This window comes from Myxine glutinosa, chromosome 8 (genome assembly GCF_964187855.1).
Source record: "Myxine glutinosa chromosome 8, kmMyxGlut1.1, whole genome shotgun sequence".
In the NCBI taxonomy this organism is placed as follows: domain Eukaryota; kingdom Metazoa; phylum Chordata; class Myxini; order Myxiniformes; family Myxinidae; genus Myxine; species Myxine glutinosa.
This window is the reverse complement of record NC_136268.1, coordinates 102,228,505-102,251,964: the sequence shown is the minus strand read 5'-3', so window position 1 is coordinate 102,251,964 and position 23,460 is coordinate 102,228,505. Positions and strand designations below refer to the sequence as shown.

The following is a 23,460-nucleotide window of genomic DNA, read 5'->3' as shown; positions in this document are numbered from 1 at the left end:
AATATTCCATTTAGAGCCGTACATTGGCTACAAGAGTGGAGGAAGTCAGTAACCCAAGAGACGAGTTGGCCTTGGATGCCATAGGCAGAGAGTTTAGGGAGCAAGTCAGGATGCCAGACTGTATCGAAAGCTCAATATATGTCCAGAGAGACACCCCTGATCTCATGTCTGACATTGAGGGCCTCCATCCATTGTTGGGAGAGTAGAAACAGCATGTCCAAGGTGGAGTCATGTGGTCTCAATCCAAATTGATGATCTGAGATGAAGTCATTGGAGAAAATGAATGATTTATGTCAACTGTGATGATGGATTATTTGACCTTGCTTATGATTGGAAGTAAGCTAGCTGATAGTTCTGTAGTTAAGAGGATCAGATTTTGCACCTTATTATGTAATGCAGTGATGTTGGCTGATTTCCAAGCAGATGGAACATGACCTAGGGCAAACCATATGGTGAACAGAGCAGAGAGATGATGTGCAGGAGCAACAGCAAAGCGGGTTTTTAGGACACGTGAGCTTAAGCCGTCCGGTCCAGTAGCAGAGTCAGAGTCGAGGGTTGAAAGTACCTTCTCCACCTTCTCAAAAGACACGTAATCCAGGAGCAGTTCAGTTGAGTACGACTGGGAATGGTGAGTGCAGAGAGCGAGGAATTGAGGACGCAAGATTTGGAAGCAAACACAGACTTGAGGCATTCGGCCTTCTCATAAGCAGAGTTGGCTGTGGTGCCCTTTTAACGGAGTGAAGGGATGAAAGGGGAGCATACTCCAAAGACAAGGTGCCATCAGGTTTTAGAGGTGGGAGACAAGTTTAAAAGTTCAATGTTGAGGTTGAACAGATGCCTGTTGATAACATCAGCCAACTCATCACACAGATGCTGTTTTCTGGCTCTCCTAAGAGTAGACACACTTGTTGTTAACTTTGTGGATAGATCTGAGATTGCCTTTGGTTGGCAATCTCTTCAACTTCAGTTGGGTTTGCCTTCCAGGAAGAGAACGCAAGTTGTTTCAAAGCAACTGCCTCACCACAGGATTTAGTGTATCATGGGTGGGAGGATGGGGTATGATAACTAAATATGAGATGCGATGGATCTGTGTAAAAGCAAGAGAGAGAGCAGGGTTGTGTGGAAGAACTCCCAGGATGAGTCAATATCAGGGACAGCAAATACTATAGGAGATCAGGCCTGAAATGAGATAGCTGCTTGCATTCCGTCCAAGTCTGCCTGAGTGAACTGCCAGCCTCGCTGGCACTGAGATGACTGTCTGAGTATAGCCAGGCAGCTCTCTGAGAATAACAAAGTTTCAAGTCTGCTGCCCACAACCACCACCTCATGGTCTCTCCTAGTTCCATGACTGAGCTTTACTGCACCCCCTGAGATGCTGTTCCCATCCTCCTGCAATTCCCCTCCGATTGTGCCATGGTGCCTCCATTTGTTGTCCTCCCATGATCTTATCCCCATTTTGTCTTTTGATCTGTTACCCCTGTGTTGCTTCTCCCACATAACCCTGGTACCCACATGAAATAAATAAAGATTTTCACTCAGGCCACCTGCTTTTACCTGGAAAGGATTCTGTATGCAGAGAGAGCATCAGCCTGCAGATTGGAACTAGGTTCGGACATATCCGAAATGCCTTCTTATGTACTCGCTTTTCCCTTGTATTCCCAGAAATGTCCTTTGTGACCTGAACATGCGGGGTTTTGCTTTCAACTTCAGCCACTTGTCACCACAAAGCATGGTTATAGCCATGAAACGATATAATGCTTATGCATGCTTTGCTGCTATTGAATTCCTCTGAAATGGAGATGGTGGTTTATTAATCACTGTTATTGTTGTGCCTCATAGTATTTTGTCAACATACACTGAAATGCTCTTGTTTTGCAGATTCATACCTGGCCAGAAGCAAGAAGGAAGATGATGACCACAGCGTCGTAATCGCTAATATAGAGAGAAACGGGCCAAAAAAAAAAGAGGATTGAAATTGGGCAAACAAGCAAATGGAACTTCTGAGGAAGCAGCACCTTAGAGAAAAGGTTTCAGGAAGATGAAGGAAAGAGAAAGACAGTCGGACTGTATCTGGATGAACACATTTATTTTAAAAAACATTTAAAAAGGGAGAATAATCAGAAAAAACAGAATGGATTTGAAGAAGGAAACAGAAGTTTTGGGATGTTGGTTGAATTTGTAATCGGAAATGGTAAATCTTGATGATGACAGGAATCACCTTGGGAATGAAAACACACAGTTGTACTTTAGGCTGAGAAGAGGAAAGAGGGTTTCTTGCACTCAGGAGGAATGTGTGAAGGTCTACAAAGCAGATGTTCTGCATTAGGAAGCAGTATTTCACTTCCACCTTTATTCTCACCTTCCTCCATTCACCTGTGTTTTTTTTAACAGCCCACTTCCTTGGTGTCCTGTACGCTGACAGAATTTGTCTCCCTTTCGTTCCTCATCTTGTCACCCCACAGAAAGTCTCCTTCTCTCCTTGTCCTCATCTTGCACACCTACGGAAAGTCTTTCTCTCTCTCTCTCTCTTTCTTTCTTTCTTTTTTTTCTTTCTTTCTTTCTTTCTCTCTCTCTCTCTCTCTCTCTCTCTCTCTCTCTCTCTCTCTCTCTCTCTCTCTCTCTCTGTGTGTGATCCTGTTGCAAAATTATGACATTAAAGTGGAATGGCTGCTGGTGATGATGCTTTGCACACTTCATTGATTGACGTTTGTGCATCAAAGGTCAAAGTGAAGAGAGTCGGGAGCAAAGGGTGACATTGGGACACAACACCTCAAGCTTTGTCGTTGGGCTTTTTGGTCGCACTTTGCCGTCGTAACCTTGTTGACCCATAAAAACAAATCGTATGAAAGCAAAAGCGCACATTTTTTACTGAGTCGTAAAGGATGGTGGCCTAATCTGACCTTTTGGACCTGCACAAGTTGTTTTAAACTATTTTTGTGATCATTAAAGATGATACAGCTGTCCACAATTGTTTCTAACCTAATAGTGATCTGATTTGACCACTACCCCTCTACTGGTGCATGACTGCCTGGAACACATCATAGTCTACCTCTTGTATGATGACACCCCCTCCCTCCCCTCCTCTTTCTCGCCGCCCCACACTCGTGCGCCTTCGTCGTTCTCTTTCCCTCTCTCCTCATTCTCTCCGGCGCTCTCGCCTCGCGGCTCTCCTGATACTCTCACTTGCTGTTGCTGTGGCCTTGTCATTGGCTGCTGGATGGGCCCTCTCTCCTGCAGTCGAACGGAGAGATGATGTTAAGATTGGTGGAAATGTGGGACAACTGGGAAGAAATGCTTCAAGTGGCTTGGAAAATGATGGAAAGGAAGAAAATAATGAAAGTGAGTGGAAGAAACAAGAAAACAAAAAGTTTGAGGGAACCTCGAGGGCTCCAATTGATGGAGCAAGAGGGGCAGAGACAAGACAGCAGCAGGATAAAGGAAAGGGTGGGTTGCTGGGAGCAGTAATTGGATTGGCAGAGCAACAGGAAGAAAGGCAAGATGTCGAGAAAGAAAAGTCTCCGGTGTCAGATGAAGTGACTCATGGATTCTCAGAAATGGGGAGGGTAATCGAGCCCAGCAGTGGGGAAGGGGAACAAGCAGGAGAAGGTACCGATGATGAAGAAGAAGAAGAAGATGAAGCAGAGGAAGTGACGGAGGAAATTGCAGCTGCATTGAGTGGAATAGAAAAAGCACAAGCAATTGCTGGAGAAGCCACAGGTTTCGGTAAGTACAATCGATGCTCGGTTTTCGCTCCTTCTATGGGCATCTAAATGTATGATTGCGAGTGTAGTATGGGCCAATATATTTCAGATTAAGTTCATGGATCTCCATAAAGAAGACCTTTGAGTCTCATCCGATTGGTTATTCCTTCACAGCAAAGCCTGTCTTTACGGAATATAAACCTTGATTGGCAAAATGCTTAAGACACAAGTTCCCTAAGTGCACATCTTCCAAGAGGCTTTCAGTTGGAAGAGTAAGATGTAGGCATTTCGTTGGACCATTGGCCCTTCCTGCATCATTCACGTCCTGCGGCCTTGTGTTCTTTCCAAAATACTGCGATGGGTACTTGAGTGGAATTTCAAGAGGCTTAAAATGAACAACCAGTCTCAATTGCTTTAGCTTTTGCTTCAACACATCAAACAGCTGATGTAAGACTGGAGGAAAGAGAGAAAGCAATCAATTCATTACCCAAAAGGACTGCCTGACACCTTGCAGGGAGGGTAACAGTTGCACCTGGAGGCCTTTACAGCATGACAAGCTGTTTAATTATAGACTTTAGTGTAGGTGCAGTTTCTGAACCACGGAACAACCGTGAAAATAAATGAGTAAATGCGATTATATCCTTCATCAAATGGAGGTACTATGCAAATAGATCTGCTTAAACCATCATACAGGAAGCAGACCTGGATACGTTTGGACGCAGATCTGACAAAAATAGTATTCTTTGACCATAATAGTTTAAGCTTATTCCCATGTGGGGTGGTATTGCTGAAACCTTTTTCCTAGTAAAAGAGATCGTGTAGTTTATTTTTGATTGTTTTTTTTGTTGTTTCCTTTGATATTTAAAACCGAAGCAATGATGATGTAAGGTGTGACCGCCTCTTTCTTTATCTTGTAGGTCGTGGTCATGCTGTTCCCTGCCTTGCTTCCAACTCGTCTTTCTGTCTTAATGGAGGAACTTGTCATGCACTTTCTCTTCCTCCATCGCTACCGTCACCTTCTGCACAGTCCTCTCTCACCCTTGCGTGCACGTGAGTTCAACAGCAAAATGATAAGGCTCCATTTATGTTCATAAATCTCATGGCACCTTTCCCATGTAAGGAAAGCAGGACATACATGTTCTTCCTGTGATATGTTGGGAGGTTTTAGCGGTGATGGGGATAATCTTTTCAAAATTTTACCTTTGATGAGCTCGTGGATTAATTCTGATTAATCCTGTTTTTACGGCCTAGCCCATAGGACAAAGCCGTCTAGAACAGTTTGTCTGTATGTATGTTTGTATGTATGTCTGTCCCTCACAAACGTACACCAATCAGAGTTGAGGATCTGGTCACATGACAGGGGTGAGGTGATGTGATTACGTCTGTGATGTCATTTTGGCGTACGACGCATTTTTATTTTGATGCCGCTCAGGCCGAACATGTCACTGAACCAGTCATATATCACAATTGTCATACCTTTATGTTTTTCATTCAGTGTGAAACACAAACAAACCAATTGTTAAAATGACCATCAAGTATCGAAAGCATTGGCGTTACATGTCTTCAAACGACACAGTGCGTATAGGCCTTAGGCTTCATGCCTTCATGCCTCACCTTCAGGCCGCTTCGGGCAAATTAGCCCAGGTTTCTTAATACAGTAGTATCGTTATCGTAGTAATAATAATAATAACATTAATAAGAATAATATAGTAAATATAACCGTACACTGCAATCCTTTTGTTGTGACTGCAAAGTTACTGGATTGAAGCGGTGTATGTATGGTTCATTGTTGACTCGAAACATATTGAATAAACCAGTGTCTCAATGCAGTCTCTTCACTTCCATGGTGACAGACAGCTTAGAGACTTACAGTACTTCAAAAAATGTAATACAGGTACGTATATTATTTGCTAACTGGTATCCCCACCCAGGTCATACTATCCTCTTCAACTAAAGTATGAAACTAGCCTGGCTATGCTACTGTTAGACTTTTGGTCTTGTTGTCTACAAATGAAAAGTATAATATATATATATATATTATACAGTCATGGCTGAAAATATTGGCACCCTTGCACTTTTTTCAAATAATGCACCATTTCTTCAAGAAAATTGTTGAAATGAAAAAATATTTTGGTATCCACATATGTATTTCTTTGGTTTGCAGTGGAACAAAACAAAAAAAGCTGAAAAAAAATCACTAAATCTTAGCTTATTCCACACAGAAATCCTAAAATGGCCTGGACATTATTATTGGCACCTTTTACAAATTGTTAGACATAATTCGATTTCATGCAGGTGATTCTCCTCTACTTTGGAATTGAATTCACCTGTGGTGAGTTGCAGGTGCCTGCAATATAAAAATCACTCATTCAACCAGTTTGAATGGAGAAAAGGGGGTCATTCTGTTTTTGTTTTTTTTGTGTCACTGTGTACCGCAATAAGCAAGGAGAAAAGAAAGAAAATCAGAGAATCGTCTGAGGTCAGACAAAAGATTGTTGCCAAGCATGGACAATCTCAAGTCTACAAGTCCATCTCCAGAGACCTTGATGTTCCTGTGTCCACCATACGCAATGTTATCAGGAAGTTTAAGGTCCATGGCACTGTAGACAACCTCCCTGGACATGGCCGTAAGAGAAAACTTCATCAAAGATTGCAGCGGATTGTTCGAATGGTGGAGAAAGCACCTCAATCAACTGCCAAACAGATTCAAGCTGACCTTCAGACACAAGGTACCACAGTTTAAACTCACACCATCTGTCACCAACTCAATGAAATGGGGTTCTATGGTAGGAGACCCAGGAGGACCCCACTGCTGAGAAAGCCCAACTGGAGTTTGCCACAACACACCTGAAGAAGCCAAATCAAGGGAATGTCCTGTGCAAATCAAGCCATCCTTCTGGAAGAATGTCCTGTGGACAGATGAGACCAAATTAGAGCTTTTTTGTAAAGCACATCATCTCTATGTTTACAGAAAACAAAATGACGCCTTCAAAGAAAAGAACACCTTACCTTCCCTGCAGTCAAACATGGAGGAGGTTCAGTGATGTTTTGGAGTTGCTGTGCTGCCTCTGGTACTGGGTACCTTGAATGTGTGCATGGCATCATGAAATCAGGAGATTACCAAGGCATTTTGGAGCACACTGTTCAACCCAGTGTCAGAAAGCTGGGTCTCCGTCGAAGGTCATGGGTCTTGCAGCAGGACAATGACCCCAAATACACTTTAAAAAGCACTCCGGAATGGTTCAAGACAAAACGCTGGAATGCTCTGAAGTGGCCAGCAATGAGTGCAGACCTAAATCCCATTGAACACCTGTGGGGAGATCTGAAAACAGCAGTTGGGAGAAGGCACCCTTCAAATCTGGGAGAACTGGAGCAGTTTGCACAAGAAGAGTGGGCCAAACTGCCAGTAGAGAGGTGTAGAAAGCTCATTCATGGCTATAGGAAGTGCTTGACTGCAGTTATTTTGTCCAAAGGCTGTGCTATCAAATATTAAGTCTGGGGTGTCAATAATTTTGTCATTGCCATTTCTTTCTATATCCTGATTTAAAAGGATATATTAAGTTCTGAATCAAAAACAAAGGTTCTCTGATATTAACAGTGAAACAAAGAATTGTGGAGACGAAATACTTTTATCAATGAAACTTATATTTCGAGAAAATTGTGAGTTATTTGAAAAAAGTGCTAGCGTGCCAATATTTTTGGCCACAACTGTGTATGTATGTATATATATATATATATATATATATATATATATATATATATATATATATATATATATATATACACACACACACACACACAAATTGTGTGTGTGTTTGTTTGTCCTTTTCTTTGATTTCTATACAATTCCAGCCTTTGATTTCTATACAATTGAGTACCAGCTTGCTGGGATGAAATATCCCGGTGTGTACCCCGAGTTAGAATAGATACACCGTATCCCTGCACTTCGTAAGAGGTGACTGAGGGTTGACGCCAGGAAGGGCATCCGGCCATAAAAACATTGCCTCAAAAGGGAACCATGATTGTCATGGGGCCCGCAAGGCTAACCCCCACTCTAGTGGGGGAAATGGCCTTAAAACGATCATTCATTCATTCATTCATTCATTCCAGCCGCCTTGACCAAACACCACCAAATTTTGCATACCTACTGAGGGTCGCCAGATTCAGAGCAATGGAATGACCTCCATCTCTCCCAACCCAGCAAGTCAATTTTCCACATGTATGTGTGTTTGTACGTGTAAAAATCAAGAAACGGACGTCAAACAAGGTCCATCATTTAGTCCATCATTGCCGTGGTGCACTCTTGGGTTAATTTTTGCTACCGCCTTAAACATCAATCTTCTTGATAGTTTCGAAAATTTTAAATAACCCGATCTTGATCGTCGGATGACCCAGCTTGTACTTTCATATACTGTACTTCAAAAACAATGATGAATTTTTCATGAAGTACTGTATATTGAACATGCATGAAAGAAATCTCCAAAGGTGATGTTTTTTTATGAGTGCTACATGACGTTTCGTGAAACGGTTTATAAAAAAAAAAAATTTTTTACGGCTTCAATCCAACCCCAATAGGGCAATCTTTCGGGATAACACTCGGATTTCGTTTCAGGGTGCATTTGTGGTTGTGAATACCTTCAGAACAAACATTCCTTACATCAAAATAACCTGACACAACACCTACATCACATCTCTTACTGTGTGCAGTTTTACATCTCCACCATTTCAATCATCCAGACACCCAATTAACATGAGAATGAAGGTACCATGATACAATTGTCGCCATGAAGCTGGATTTTGTGCAAAAACAATGACCGTTTGTGCTTTGGGGCATTGTGACAATGGTCGGGCTTGGCAGCTGTGCTGGACAGTGTAACAGATGGGTGATGACGTGTAAAGCTCTTTCTCTTTTATCTAGCACGACCAGTGCTCGTGCTCACACTCTGCTAAATTTAACAAGTTATAGTTTCAATTTGCAAAAGATCATTCCAAAATTGGCATCGGTGTTGGAGCATCAAACTTTAATGGTTTGTGTTTTAATGCACGTGAATTGCTAACGCTACAAGTTCAAGTGAATTGGCAAATAAAAACAATGTTGGGCTTAAATTGTCTGAGTCTCCTGAGGATGTTTGTACCTGTATCATATGTGGGCCAAGGAGATAAGGGAGGCATCAGTGTGTTACTATATCTATTACAAGAACATGGACAAATCCACATATTATTTGGGGTTTGAGCCTGGGATTGCAGCATTATGAGGAAAGTGCTTTGGTGGGAGTACCAAGCAGATCAGATTTGTGTGCTTCCATTTGAACAAAATGAATGAACTATCCTGCAAATATCTGGACGTGTGTGTGCTGGCACTTTTATCACAATACATTATCCATGGCGCTTGCTGAGAAGCATCTGTGGGAGTCCTCTTTCACACCTCCCTCAAAGTTTTGTCTCATCTTCTTATAAATAAAAGTTATTTTGTGTGCGTTTGTGTGTCAAACACCAATCATGTCCAAGCTACTTGGCTAATTGCCACCAAACTTGACACATCAAACAAATTGGACGTCCTGTTGAACATAGGCTACTTGGTTTTTTTATGACCATGGTTAATGATGATATCGCTAAATTAAATTCAAAATTATATTGTGGCGATGATAAACCACAAGACTTGTGTGAGAACCATGCTGTCACATCAAGATCCTTCCCCTCTGAGGTGAGCTGCTTGCCCTGCTTCATTCCCATTGGAGTTAGAACTTCAACCCCTTCCTCCTATTCCGCCATTTCGTGTTGCACTGCCCAGACTTTTTCATCCATGCGACAAAGCCTCCTGTCTGCAGATAATGGCTCCGACGCACCAACAATGTGCACTTGTGAAAGGCTTGTCCCCGTCAGCCCGCAAAAGTAGGGTTATCCTATTTGAACTTTCAAAAAAGAGGACACTCCGGAGTGTTCATGTAGTATTGGTGTGTTCGTGAGGGACTTGTCCTGGTCTGTTCGTGCAGGACTTGGACGGGAACGTGGGATTAATGGCTGTGGACGTTGGAGAAAGGGAGGACTCTCCTTTGGCATTCTCTCGGGAGGGGATTTTTTCGAATATGTTCTGAAGTCGGTGCTTCCCACCCCTTCCCACCAACCGGTGCCAGTTTTCCAGAAAGCAACGAATGGAAAATCACGGCTGGGCTGGCCGGCCGTCGTGACGGTCTTGGCCCCACTCTGGGTGCCAGGACGATGGCGTGGTGCTCGCAGGACCGGCGTGAGTTCCTGGAGAACGTGTTTGCTCGGACCGTGACGGCGGTCTGCAGTCACGGCGGTCTCAGCTTCATGCAGTTGTTGAAACCCTTCTGCCGTCTTCCCATGGAAGTGCACGTTTGAGATCCGAGCAACCCCGTTACAACCTGTAAAGAATGTGTGATTGTGCATTTCTGCATTGAACATGCAGCCCTATCCCCCGGCTGTGACTCGCAAGCTGTTCAGTCTCCAACAGCTTCTCTGGAGATGGAGCTATTACAGATGAAGTCTCAGTTGGAAGTTATGATCTGAACATCAACACCACTATACCGTGGTTTGAGGCCTACAGGGAGGCTTTTTCCAGGTATTTCCTGTCGGAGACCATGAGTGTCATGGGCACTATGTGGCCTGCCTCTTTGTAGTCTCATCAAACCACCAAGACCTGATGGAGCAGTTCCATCAGCTGTTACAGGAGCAGCACAGTGGAGAATGCCCTTGCCCCAAGTTGTTCAGCCCCAATACTTTGAAGCACTATGTGCTGCTGCATGATCTTGGCACAGGAGATTTGCAAAGGGCCGAAGAGATTTGTGATGGTATAAAACAGCTATATGGCTGTAGTGCCGTTCCCTTCTGCGCATCAACTCAATTCTGCCTGGCAGCCAGCATGATGATCAGATTCCAGAACCATGGAGTCAGTACATGGCACGCTGCCCAAAGTTGCAGTTGCGGAGGCTGTGTGATGGCTGGAGCGTTGCGAGCAGTGGACAAGACGCATGGAATGCGGAACCAGCATCTGTGCCGACTAACAAACACGATGGTGAATTGTAATGTGCTAAGAAAACCCATCTGCTGGAGATTGAAGTTGCCGGTGATGAAGACTATGGGTGGGCCATAGGTACAGCTGCCACGGTGACCGATGGTGCCTGCCTTTCTCTGGAGGATCAGGAACGGCTGCTAGACTGGACGGATTTATGGAAAAAGCCCATGTATAGGTTTCTAGTTGCATTTTTGGGTAAAAGTTGGGAACCTCACTTTTTAACATAATTCGGGTATGCTGAATTCGATTAACCCGGTTCCCAAGCCGAATTTTGAGTTTTTGACCTTCTAATTAGCATAAACAAAATGGCCGCCAAATTACCATTTTTGGACACATCTTGGGACAACCATTTATATATCATGTATATACATGCAGCTCAATGTGGTAATCTAATCTAATCTAATCTATCTGGTAATCTATCTAATCTTCATTCCAGTGCAGCCCACAGTTTTATTATACAAATGTTAATATATACCTGTAGTATATATTTGAGGCTAATAAATGTTTCTTATTAGTTGTAGGCAACGATGGATCCAGTAGTTACCTTGAAGAGGCCTTTGTCCGTGGATTACAGCTTGTGTATATTCTGCCAAACCCATAAAGCCAGAGTTCCTCTAAGAGTCTAAGTGAAGCATGTGATCATGTACTCAGTGCAGTAAGGACTGCTGCATGTAGCAGAAGGAAGCTAAGGGACTCGAATAATATGGATTTGATTGATCGTCTTGAAGACGTGTTAGATTCTGCTGCAGCCGTAGCTCTTGTGTGGCACAAAATGTGCTATGCTCACTTCATGGACAAGAGTAAAATTGAACGCCTACAGAGGACCCATGCAGAGCATTCGAAGGAGGAAGCAAGTTGCAGTAGCAGTGGCGTCTCAGGTGGTGACATGCGTTCATTGCGAAAACGGGTGCAACCTGTCAACTGGAACTTATGCATTTTCTGTCAAACCACTGATATGAAGGCACGGCTGAGCTCAGTAATGACAAAACAAATGAGTGATCAAATTATTCAAGCTTCTCATCTTGACTACAAAGTCGGCATTCGCTTGGCTGGAGAGATCGACTTAATCGCAGCTGAGGCCAAATATCACCTGACTTGTCTAAAAGCATTCACCAGATATACAGTCACGTGAAAAAGTAAGTACACCCCATGTAAAGTTTTGACTTTTTCAACATATTTCAACATACAGCTATTTGATCTTCATTTCAACGATATTGATAGATAAAGGTGATATAATATAACAAATATCATGAAACATTTACATTTTGTAGTCCATTGTATAATTTAAATAAACATAAATGCAAATTTCACATGTGGAAAAAGTAAGTACACCCTTGGCTCTAATAGGTGGTATTGCTCCCTTTGGCAGAAACAACCTCAAGTAGGCGTTTCTTATAACTGTCTACCAGTCTCTGACATCGACTCGGAGAAATTTTTGCCCACTCCATACAGAATTCTTTCAGCTGTGCGATGTTTGAGTGGTTTCTTGCATGCACAGCTCGTTTCAAATCCCCCCACAACATCTCGATGGGATTTCGATCCGGGCTTTGACTTGGCCATTCCAGAACCCTCCATTTTTTTCTTTTCAGCCATTCCTTGGTGGATTTACTGGTATGTTTAGGGTCATTGTCATGTTGCACGGTCCACTTTCGGTTGAGCTTCAACTTTCCGACAGATGGCCTCACATTATCCTCAAGCACCCTCCGGTACAATGAAGAATTCATAGTGCATTATATGATGGTGAGCTGCCCAGGCCCTGATGCAGCAAGGCTGCCCCAAACCATAATATTTCCACCACCATGCTTTACATTTGGTATCAGGTTCTTGTGGTCAAATGCTGTCTTTGGTTTTCGCCAAACATGTCTTCTGGTACTGTGGCCAAATAGCTCTACCTTTGACTCATCTGTCCAGAGCACATTGTTCCGGAAGTGCTGGTCTTTGCCTATGTGTTCATTGGCAAACTTTAGTCTTGCCCTGATGTTCTTTCTGGACAGCAAAGGTTTCCTCCTGGCACACCTCCCATGTAGATCAAATTTGTGCAGCCTCTTTCTAATGGTAGACTCGTGCACTTTGACATCAACAGTGGCAAGAGTTACCTGTCGGTACCGTGATGACATTCTGGGGTTCTTAGAGACTTCTTTCAGCATCTTGCGGTCTGCTCTCGGGCTGAACTTGCTGGGGCGGCCTGGCCTGAACCAGTTGGCAGTTGTTTGGAATCTTCTCCACTTGTAGATGATCTTCCGGACAGTCGAATGATTGATTTCAAATTGTTTGGAGATCTTTTTAAATCCCTTCCCAGACTCGTAGGCATCTATAACCTTCTTTCTGAAGGCCTCAGAGAATGTCATCCTCCTTTGATCTAGGCATGGTGACGCCGCACACTTCAACAACAAAGAGCAAACCAAACTGAATGTCTGAGGTTTAAATAAGACATGTTCCTCCAAGATCCTCTCTAACGATGTTCTAATCATTTGCACCTGATTCTAATTTTAGGTATTTGAAGTAGTGATACATGTGGGGGTGTACTTACTTTTTCCACATGCAAAATTTGCATTTATGTTTATTTAAATTATACAATGGACTACAAAATGTAAATGTTTCATGATATTTGTTTTATTATATCACCTTTATCTATCAATATTGTTGAAATGAAGATCAAATAGCTGTATGTTGAAATATGTTGAAAAAGTCAAAACTTTACATGGGGTGTACTTACTTTTTCACGTGACTGTACCTCTAAAACAAAGCAGGAATCAGCCAATACAGACCTTGCTATGATATGGCTATGTAAGGAGCTCCATCAAGCAGCTGACAAAGGGCATGTACTTCTCCTTGACGATGCTAATTGTGCCATACCTGACCTTCCTGCACCTGTGGAAATGGGATGGAAACGTGGTGATTCAGGACTAGAGCCTATTCTGATGTCACCGAGTCCAATCCCAGAAAGTTGCCTCGAGATGATTTGTTGTGCATGCCAGAAGCAATGTAAGACTCGACGCTGCAAATGTCGCTATTCAGAGTTGAGGTGCACATCAATATGTGCCTGTCAGCAACAGAGTGATGATCAGACCCCTTGTATGAATTTGATGTAGTTTGGCAAAACAACATGTGTGACATTCCTGAATGTTTGTGCTTCATGGCCATTGGCCATGTATACTTAATTTTAGAATAAATGGTTGTATGAAACATTGTCTTATTAAAACCATTTCCCATTTTATAGTGTCCAATTTCAATATCAGTTTGAATGTCTTACAATATGTCACCAACCATAATATAGACTCGATGGATTTATGAAAAAAGGCCATGTATAAGCTTCTAGGTGCATTTTGGGGTAAAAGTTGTAAAGTTAAAGTAAAACAGCTGCATGTATATACAATTATACATGATATATAAATGCCTGTTCAAAGAAATCGTTTAAAAATGGCAATTTGGTGGCCATTTTGTTTATGCTAATTAGAAGGTCAAAAACTCAAACTTCGGCTTGGGAACCGGGTTAATCTAATTCAGCATACCCTAATTATGTTAAAAAGTGAGGTTCCCAATTTTTACCCAAAAATGCACCTAACATGCACATTTCTCAGAAATCTGTCTAGTCCATGCACCAGTTTGTGCAAGACTTTACCATACATGGGTTGCTCCCGCACATTGAGCACACAATTTGGCAGCTTAATGATCAGCTGTTGTTCAGGAGAGGTTTGAGTTGCTCTCTTATGACTGTCATGCGTAAGTGGTTTGGGGGTTCCAAGATGCCAGGATCTGAGCTCTGGGGTCCATCTGGCATCACGTACAGTTCTGAAGCTCCAGAGCTGCAGCTTTGAAAAATGGGAGACCTTTCCTTTCTGATGCACCTGTATGAGCCAGCATACACGTGTTACAACTCTGCTAAGAAGGAATTCCAGAATGATCAGGCCTCTATATGTGCTGCTGGTGCCATGGGAATGGCTGCTCTGTCAGTGTTCCTACAGACAGAGAACCAGAGGCAATATCCAGCTCACTATATGCATAATGCTGCACTCATCTACTGGGACAGTTGTCGAAATGCACCACTGGCCAAGAAATGTACCTTGCTCAGCCTCAATGTGCTGAAGAGCCATAGGCAGTTCACAGACACTGCTGCGGCTCCAACCGCTTCACTAGCGAGGATTTTGACCTGTAAGCAGCACTTTTCTTGGAGCAAGCAGCACACTGCTTTGTGTGCATGTGTAATCCACTTGCATGCAAATTTGCGTTCCACATGATATTGTCTGGCCAAGCTGTGGAGGTAGCATGATGCTCTTTTTGTAGCGTTTTGTGAAGGCCAATTGGGGTGTACTGGTAGGTGAGTCGCTCCAGTGAGGTGGTCCGTTTCTTCCTCAGTTCGGAAGCGTGAGTCTTGTGTGAAAATTCTGCTGCTTATCTGAGATGTGTATTTTGAAGGGGTTTGGTATCAAGAAAAATGTTTTTTTTGTGAGCGACTTCATCATGTTGTCTTTTTCGGAAGCTTAAAACGTACTTTAACAGCAAGTGTATCGATATGAGTCCTCTGTGTCCAGATCCTGGTGGAGTGATGCAGTACATCATTCCCAGGAGGTTTGTATTTGGGTGGAAGGGGCTCTTTGTTTTTGGGTGGAAGGGCTCTGTGGCTGGAGCTTGAACCCTGCCTGCCGCCCCTCAAGATGATGCAGTTCAATGGTTGTTGGCCTGGTCCAGCCACACCTACCCCCCAGGGCCCGCCGGCTCTCGTGTCTCCTGCCCCAGTTGTTCCCCTGTCACACTTCTCAGTTTTTCCCTGCCCCCCACCCCCACCCCTGGCCCACCAGCTCTCTTACTCACCTTTCTCAGTATTTCTCCCAGAGCAACACCAGGGTACCTCTTTTAGTTTGAAATAATGAATGGGTGATCATCAAAAAAATGTGATGAGAAGGGTCATTGACGACAGGCAGACAGAGTGAAACAATGAATGATCTCACTCCTCTCTGCACATGTCCGACCGGGACTAATTCAGAGACAAAGTACTATTCTTTTCGAACTGTTACATCTTTGCAACTCTGAGTAACAGTACCGTATATTTCTTTATTAGCAGGGTCACCGTATTTTTCGGTTTATTAACCATGACAGTGTATTAACCGCACCCCTGCTTTTCACCCTCAAAATTTTTTTTTGATGCTTCTGGTGAAGCTCGATGATGTAGGATTGAAAGTGTGTAGTCTTATCTGCCGTGTCATCGGGTACATGTTGGGAGATGTTTGCGTGCAGCATCGAACCGATAGATCATGGCATGCCATGAACCCGTAGGCCCACGACCGGCTGGTTGTGAAGTCCCAAATGTCATCCTCCTTAGCTAAGCTCCTCGCCTTCAGCCTGAGATCAAGAGTTGTGAATGAAAAACGTTTAAATTCAAACTAATTCCCCATTATAAGGGGCAGAGGTTATAGGGGGGGGGGGGGTGCTCCCTCAATCGTCATCTTATTGTCCTATTTTTACTATTACAGTGGTTTATTTTATTTAAATTATAAAGTTTAAGATCCACCTGGCATTCCTTCTCCAGCAGTAGAAAGTCCTCATTTGAGAGCTCCTCCCGGTAGAGTCCAGAAACTCCTCTACATCACCTTCCTCCACCTCATCAAAGCCGACAGTCTTGGCCATTTTGACGATGTTACGTCGTGCTTTCAACACATCATTATTCACCCCAAACCCTTAAAGCCGAGAACAAATTGAGGGCAAAGTTTCCCCCATGCACCATTCATACAGGAACAGATGACTTCCCTCCAACAGTCCTCAACATTACATAGAGCATCCCTTATTGTAAAGGCATTCCAGAATTCCTTTAGTCATCTGATCATTATCAGTTGATTTCACCTGCAAATCATTAAATCATCATCAGGTTTACAAATGTTCTTCGGAGATAATACACACCTTGAATGTAGCAATCACTCCCTGGTCCTCTTATCACCTATACGATCACCTCTTTCATACCGTCATAAAACATCCATTTTTTACTTCAATAATGATGGCGTTCCTCTGTATTGTGCTCGCACTACCAACCTTGCTACTCCACGGACGCTTTCCAGTCATGATTGCAAGGGTTACGCTTATTACGACGACACAATTCATGCGCAAAATTGGAAACATCGCTACACGTACAACGCTAAGATGGAGGGTTTCCGGAAACTGAGGGAGGGGAGAGAGAGGGAGAAGGAAGGCGAGGGAGAAGGAAGGCGAGGGAGAAGGAAGGCGAGGGAGAAGGAAGGCAATCTAGCTGGAATCTGGGTGTCATCACAAACACGTTTTCATGTTGTTTGGTGCGAAAACTTAATCGCAGCGTTATTCACGCACTCGAGTCACGTAATCCCAAAAACCAAATAATGGTAAAATGGCAGGTGCACATTGCTCCAAAAATGCACAGAGGACGCATAAACGCGAGCTTACCATACTGGAACTGGAATGTATGCCATGGACAGTGTGGTGACGTCACACGCCAGGTAATGGTAGTACGTTTTTTCAATTTGAATCGTATGGTTTTTTTTAAAGTAGCATTAAATTCGATACATATTCTTTATTTAAACGTATTGCAATGTGTACATAAAAAAAAAAAAATCTATCTTGGTCATTATGGCCCCTTCTTATTGTGGGCCTGGTGCCAAGGCACCATTGGAGCCATTGTAAATAATAATAACTAGCCGAAACCCGTGGAACATCCATGGAAGGGTGGATGTGGTGTATGGATAGAGTGTACCATTATGGATGGCATAGGGGAGCGCTCATGGGATCTTCTTCTTCCGTTAAGCTCCAATTTTTTCTCTTTAAGTTAAATCCAATCAGTCCTCTCTGCTCGAAGTGCTCAGGCCATGCCTTCCCGCTCTCATACTTTTATTTCCGTTCGGTGTAGAAAGAGATTGACATATCGTTCGTCTGTTTTCAGCTCGTTATCTTTAAGCTTCCTTACGTCTCGCCACCTGCTACACCTCTCTGAGTTATGAGGATTTATGCAACGCACCCCGAGTATCGCAACGTCACTCCATTTAACTTTATTAAAATGACGATAAAGACGTTTCCTTATATATCCTAATTTAAAATGTTCAAGGGAATAAAAAGACCATTTGGTTCACACCACCCATGTTCACACCACTCGACTGTCCAATCAGCCGACGGCTCGCTTCACCTTCGCCCAGCAGACGCCAATAAGATGGCGTCATAAGATGGCGTCGTATCGGCAGTTAATCAGATGCTTTTGAGCCCCAACGTCGGCTAATTCAGATTTTTCGAGTATGTCTGTACGTGATAAACAAAGAGCGTGGTTCGTAGATCGTAAATCCATTAGTGCCGTGGGCATCGGGTCACTGGGTGCGGCGTAAAAGGGATAACAAAGTTGAGTCCTTACGGTATTATTATATAGATAATCTTTATTGTCCCATATTCAGGGAAATTCACAAAATATTGTAAACCCGGCCCTGGAGACCAGGTGGGTATTCCCGTGAATCATTCCTCACTCCTGTTTATCAATCGATCAGAATTGACAGGAACACGATGACATGTCGGGGTTACCGTGCATGACTCATTGGGTAAAAACGTGCAATCGAGATCATTTGTACTTACACAGTTTTACATAATTATGAAATCTCTAAACGTTCCCCGATATGTAGAATATAGATCTACTGGTATATGTATGACAATTGGAATATAATTGAAATTCAGCAATGATTGTTTTGAAGAATGATCTATATCTGCGTATTAACTGCACGCCCAACTTTTAACTTTTTTGCCGATAAAAAAGCGTGGTTAATACACCGGAAAATGCGGTACATTCTTTAACAATCCATTACAATGCCACATAATGTCATAAAATGGGAGCAATCAAATCATTGGAATCAAATCAAATCATATCTCCGAATCATCAAAAATCAAATCATCCTTCAATCAGTCTTCTATTAGACATGTTGCGAGGCTATTAAACTTGAGGAGAAGAACTGTTTAAGACCTCAGAAGATGTTATCAAAACACTGGATAATCAAGAGATATGCCAAGAAATGGACATCCTAGGAGACCTAGGATAACTGCTCCTACTCAAGACTGATACATTAGCACGATCCATCTACGCAATCAGTTACAAACTGTCTAGAGTACAACAAACACATCTGGACCTTGCAGGATAAGTGTCAACACAATCTTCAGGCATTCGGGAATCTGTGCTCATCATCCTGTGCAGTGTCCAAGACTTGCACTGCGAGCACGCTGCCCAATCAAGATGTGCAAAGTTGGTAGAGACCCATTCCAAAATACTCACAGCTGTAATTGCTGTCAAAAGTGTTTCCACCAAGTATTAATTGGGGGTAGGGGGGGGGGGGGGGTGGACACTTATCCAACCAAGATATTCTACTTTTGTATTTTAAATTAATTTTCTGAAATTTGTAGAATTTGATTTTCATTTGGATGTTGTGGGTTATGATGTGTAAATAAAGGTGGAAAAAGTCTGGTTTAATGCAATTTTATTCCAGGCTACAAAGCAATAAAAGGTGAAAATTTTGAAAGGGGGTGTAGACTTTCTATAAGTGCTGTATGTACTGTATAGCTCCCTTCCCTCTCCTCTCCCTCTTCCCTCACCTCACCTTTACCCTCCCCCTCCCCTCACCGTTCTTCCCTCTTTCCCCCTCCCTTCCCTCCCTCTTCCCCCCCCCCCCCCCTCTCACCCTTCCCTTCCCCCCTCCCCTTCTACCCAACCCACCTACCGCTCCCAACTTCCCTTCCCCCTTCCCCTCCGATTTCCTGGAATTTGCAGTAGCACATGCCCCTACATGCGAACCATGCACGTGCTTACCCCATGAACACAAAGTGAAAAGCAATTTGGTTCATGTTTATCCGTCATTCCGTCCATCTTATCAGTTTATGATCATCAGTTTGTGATTGAGGTACAACGTTTTAAAATCAAATGTTACATTTTGAACACGAATCGGGACATGAATAATAAGAAGATGAACAAGTACAGATACATTCAAATACACCGCCCCCATGCCAAATAAATAAATATCCTCCAGCGCCTTTGGTGCCCGGCAATACCACTGTGCGGCTCATAGAGACTGTATTGGGTGGGAGAGGTGTACAATAATTGATTGATTAATTAATTGCATAATTAAAATCAATAAATAATGTTCATAAAATATTTTCTTAATCAATTGGCTAATAGAATACCTAAGCTACTTCATTCGAAGCTATAACTTTTATAAAATTAATAAAATAAGTCATTAATCAGAAAAAATAAATAAGTAATTAATTCATCAATAAATCAAAACTATCCCTTATAGCCACATCACTTGGTCACTGTCATGTCCAAATATCAGCTTCCTAGCTCAACAAGTCCCTGAGATATTGCCCAGATGAGAAAGAAAATAAATAAATGATTAATAAAGAAAATAAATAAATAATAGTCATAAAAAATTAAGTAATTAATCAATTGGCTAATCAAACCCATAAACCACCACCATTTCATCCGAATCTGTAACTTAAATTTTTTATTTTTTTTAGCCATTAAAGGGCCTATCTCATTGGCCTGGAGACTAGGTGGCGACCTGGTGGCGACTCGAGTCTCCGCTACGTCTCCTGGAGACTAGCCGGGTCTCCGGGAAGTCGCGGGAAATTCAAACATGTTCGATTTTTCGGCGACGTCGCGGAGACTAATTTTGTCCGCGACTGGGGAGACGTCTCCGCGACCTGCTGGAGACGAAGGAGACTGAGGAGACGTTGCGGCGACGATGCGGCGACGTCTCCGCGACGCTGCTTGACGCTGCTTGACCCACTTTAGAGACCACGTGACTGAGCGCGTGCTGGCATCATCGAGACGCCTTCACTCCTGGTCCAAGTCAGGTACAGGATCCGGTCAAGGTCTTCATCATTTGGTACTTGTTCCTGCTACTGCTGCTGCTCCTTGTACTGCCTTGGAAGAGGCCCCACCATCTTGTCTTGCCAGGGGACAGCTCCAACTCCAGAGTAGTACTGTCCTTCCACCATGCCACCCAAGGGCAGTGGGGGCCGGAAGGGCAAGAAGGAGGAGGATGAAGCAGTTGTAGCAGCTTCAGCGCAGTTTGTGGATGCTGAGGCAGCAGTTGATGCTAGAGAAGATGAGGTACATGGTTCCAGCGGCGATCCGACTAGAAAACAATATGATTGGAAAGAGGGGCATCAAGTGGCAATGGCTGACTTCTGGGAGGATCATCCGGAATTTTACGATAAATCGTATGCAAGATACAAAGATAACCAATACAAGAAAGCAGCGGTTGAAACCTTCCTTGTTGATATGCAGAACATCTTCGAGGAGATCAAGAAGCCCCTACCTACATGTGAGTGTATATTTAAATTGCATTGAATTTATATTTAATTGCATTAAAATAAATACATGCAAAAATATGTAAAAAATGTAGCGAAAGGAGTAGTGATGAATATCATCGCCCTGGCGTAGACGTCGCCCTGGCGTCGCCTTGGTGAGAGCGCAAGCCATTTTTTGGTCTCCCGAGTCGCCCGAGTTGCCGCGACTGATCAGTCGCGGCAGTCGCGGCGACGTCTCCACCAATGAGATAGGCCCTTAACCCGAATAATTAATCGATTAATTGATTAATCAATAAATCAAAAATAGCCTTCACAGCCAAATCACTTGGTCATTGGCATGTCCAAATATCAGCTTACTAACTCAAAAGGTGCCTGAGATATTGCCCAGATGAGAAATAAAATAAATAAATCCTTTATTAATTCCTAATAATTAAATAACAAATCAATTAATTGATTCATCAAAAAACAAAAAACTACCCTTTTTGACAAAGTACTTGCTCACTGTTGTGCCGAAATTACAACTTCCTAGCTCGAAGGATGGCTGAGATATCGCCCGAACAACCAAGAAAACAAACAAGTACAGATACATTCAAGGTACACTGTCCCCATGCCAAATAATTAAATATCCTACAGCGCGGCATTGCCGGGGCGTCTCTGGCACCCGGCAATACCGCAGTGCAGCTCATAGAGACTGCATTGGGAGGGAGAGGTGTACACTAATTGATTGATTAATTGTATAATTAAAATCGATAAAAGATTATCACAAAATATTTTCTTAATCAATTGGCTAATAGCATAACTAAACCACTAGTGCTTCATTCGAAGATGTATATTTTAGAAATTTAATGAAATATGTCATCAATAAAAAATTAAATAATTAATTGATTAATCAATAAATAATTAATCAATTATATGATTAATCAATAAATCAAAAATATCCTTGATAGCCACATCACTTGGTCACTGTCATGTCCAAATATTAGCTTCCTAGCTCAAAAGGTGCCTGAGATATTGCCCAGATGAGAAAGGAAATCTAATTAATTAAATAAGTACTTAATTAATCGCTAATAACTAAATAACTCCTCAATTAATTGATTAATCAAAAAACAAAAAATACTGTTTTTGACAAAGTTCTTGCTCACTATTTTGCCGAAATTTCAGCTTCCTAGCTCAAAGGATGTCTGAGATATCGCCCGGACAACCAAGAAAACAAACAAGAAAGCAAGAAACCAGAGTGAAAACCGAGTACTCCCTTTCAGCGTGCGTCATTGCCGAGCCCCCTTCAGTGCCCGGCAATGACGTTATGAAGCGCCTGGAGATTGCATAGAAAAGGAGCGGTGTACAATAAGTCTGCCGTTTAAATGTACCTTGGATGAGAATTCATCCCAACTGCACATGCACAGAGGGGAGATAATATTTTTACTCTGTCTGCCTGCCTGACACTCAAACAAAATGAAAAATCATTCCAGACAGAAAACGTAGTTTTTAAGGGACATAAATAACAGGCACGAATAACTAATGTAATGTGTGAGGTAGGGTGGTGTAATCAACGTTGGGTAAAATAGCAGTAAAACCCATAACCTTTTTTTACTTGTATGCCTTTAAACCTCTTTAAAATTCTATTCATAAATTGAATAGTGTATTTGAACACTGCAGAACACAAATCGCCTTCATCATACTTCCAAGAACCTCCATTTTATCTCAATCAGTAATGCTGTCTTTTCCTTTTTGTTCCTGAGTGCAATGTACGGATGCAATGCTTTGTTTTCTATGTTCACGCTCGATGGAATCATCAGGACATACGTGAGCATGACGTCCTCGTTTTCAAAAATTGCCCTTGGTTCATGTTTCCATGAGTTTTCTGGTACTGGGATGTTTAAATTTTTGCAGATTTGCCAATGAATCACTTTGCATACATTGTTGTGCTGTTGTGTGTAAAGTTGTTCTGATAATAGTTTTTTGCATCCTGAGAGCAGGTGACTAGTACTTTCTGTTTGTCTTGCAGAATCTACCCTTGTCTGTCTGGCTCAGTCCCACCATATTTTAAAATGCATTGGTGTAGTGTCCTTGATCTTGGGCATTTATTATGATTCATTCGCCGCCCCAGTTGAGCTGACCTCTTCTTAGCCATTCCAATGAGCCTTCTTTGTCTATCCCTGCTCTATCCAATTCGTTTTTGTATTTTCCTGCTCTTTTGTTATTCTCCCAGTTGTTGGTGTATATTTCTTAATATATTAATTTTTATACATTTCTTTTGTATTTTTTTCAATTGTTGGAGCTGTATTTGTTGCTGTTTCATTTTCCTGTGTGGCATCTTCTATTCGCACCAGTTTTTGGAAATTATTTGCAACGTGAGTTAGGGATACTTTTTCAGGTTTGTTGTGTTCATGTTTGTTTACAAATTGAATCCGATTGTCTGTTGAGCAT

The 23,460-nt window shown here is 42.5% G+C and overlaps 1 protein-coding gene across 1 annotated transcript in view; it reads left to right on the top strand.

The window, feature by feature from the left end:
- The first annotated feature begins 2,613 nt into the window (after positions 1 to 2,613).
- Positions 2,614 to 23,460, top strand: part of LOC137432788 (uncharacterized) — a 29,240-nt gene continuing 8,393 nt past the window's right edge. Inside the window, exons 1-2 of the mRNA XM_068124993.2 lie at positions 2,614 to 3,723; positions 4,619 to 4,751. Of these exons, the coding sequence (XP_067981094.2) occupies positions 3,057 to 3,723; positions 4,619 to 4,751 (800 nt within the window). The 5' untranslated portion in view covers positions 2,614 to 3,056. The remainder of the gene's footprint in view (positions 3,724 to 4,618; positions 4,752 to 23,460) is intronic.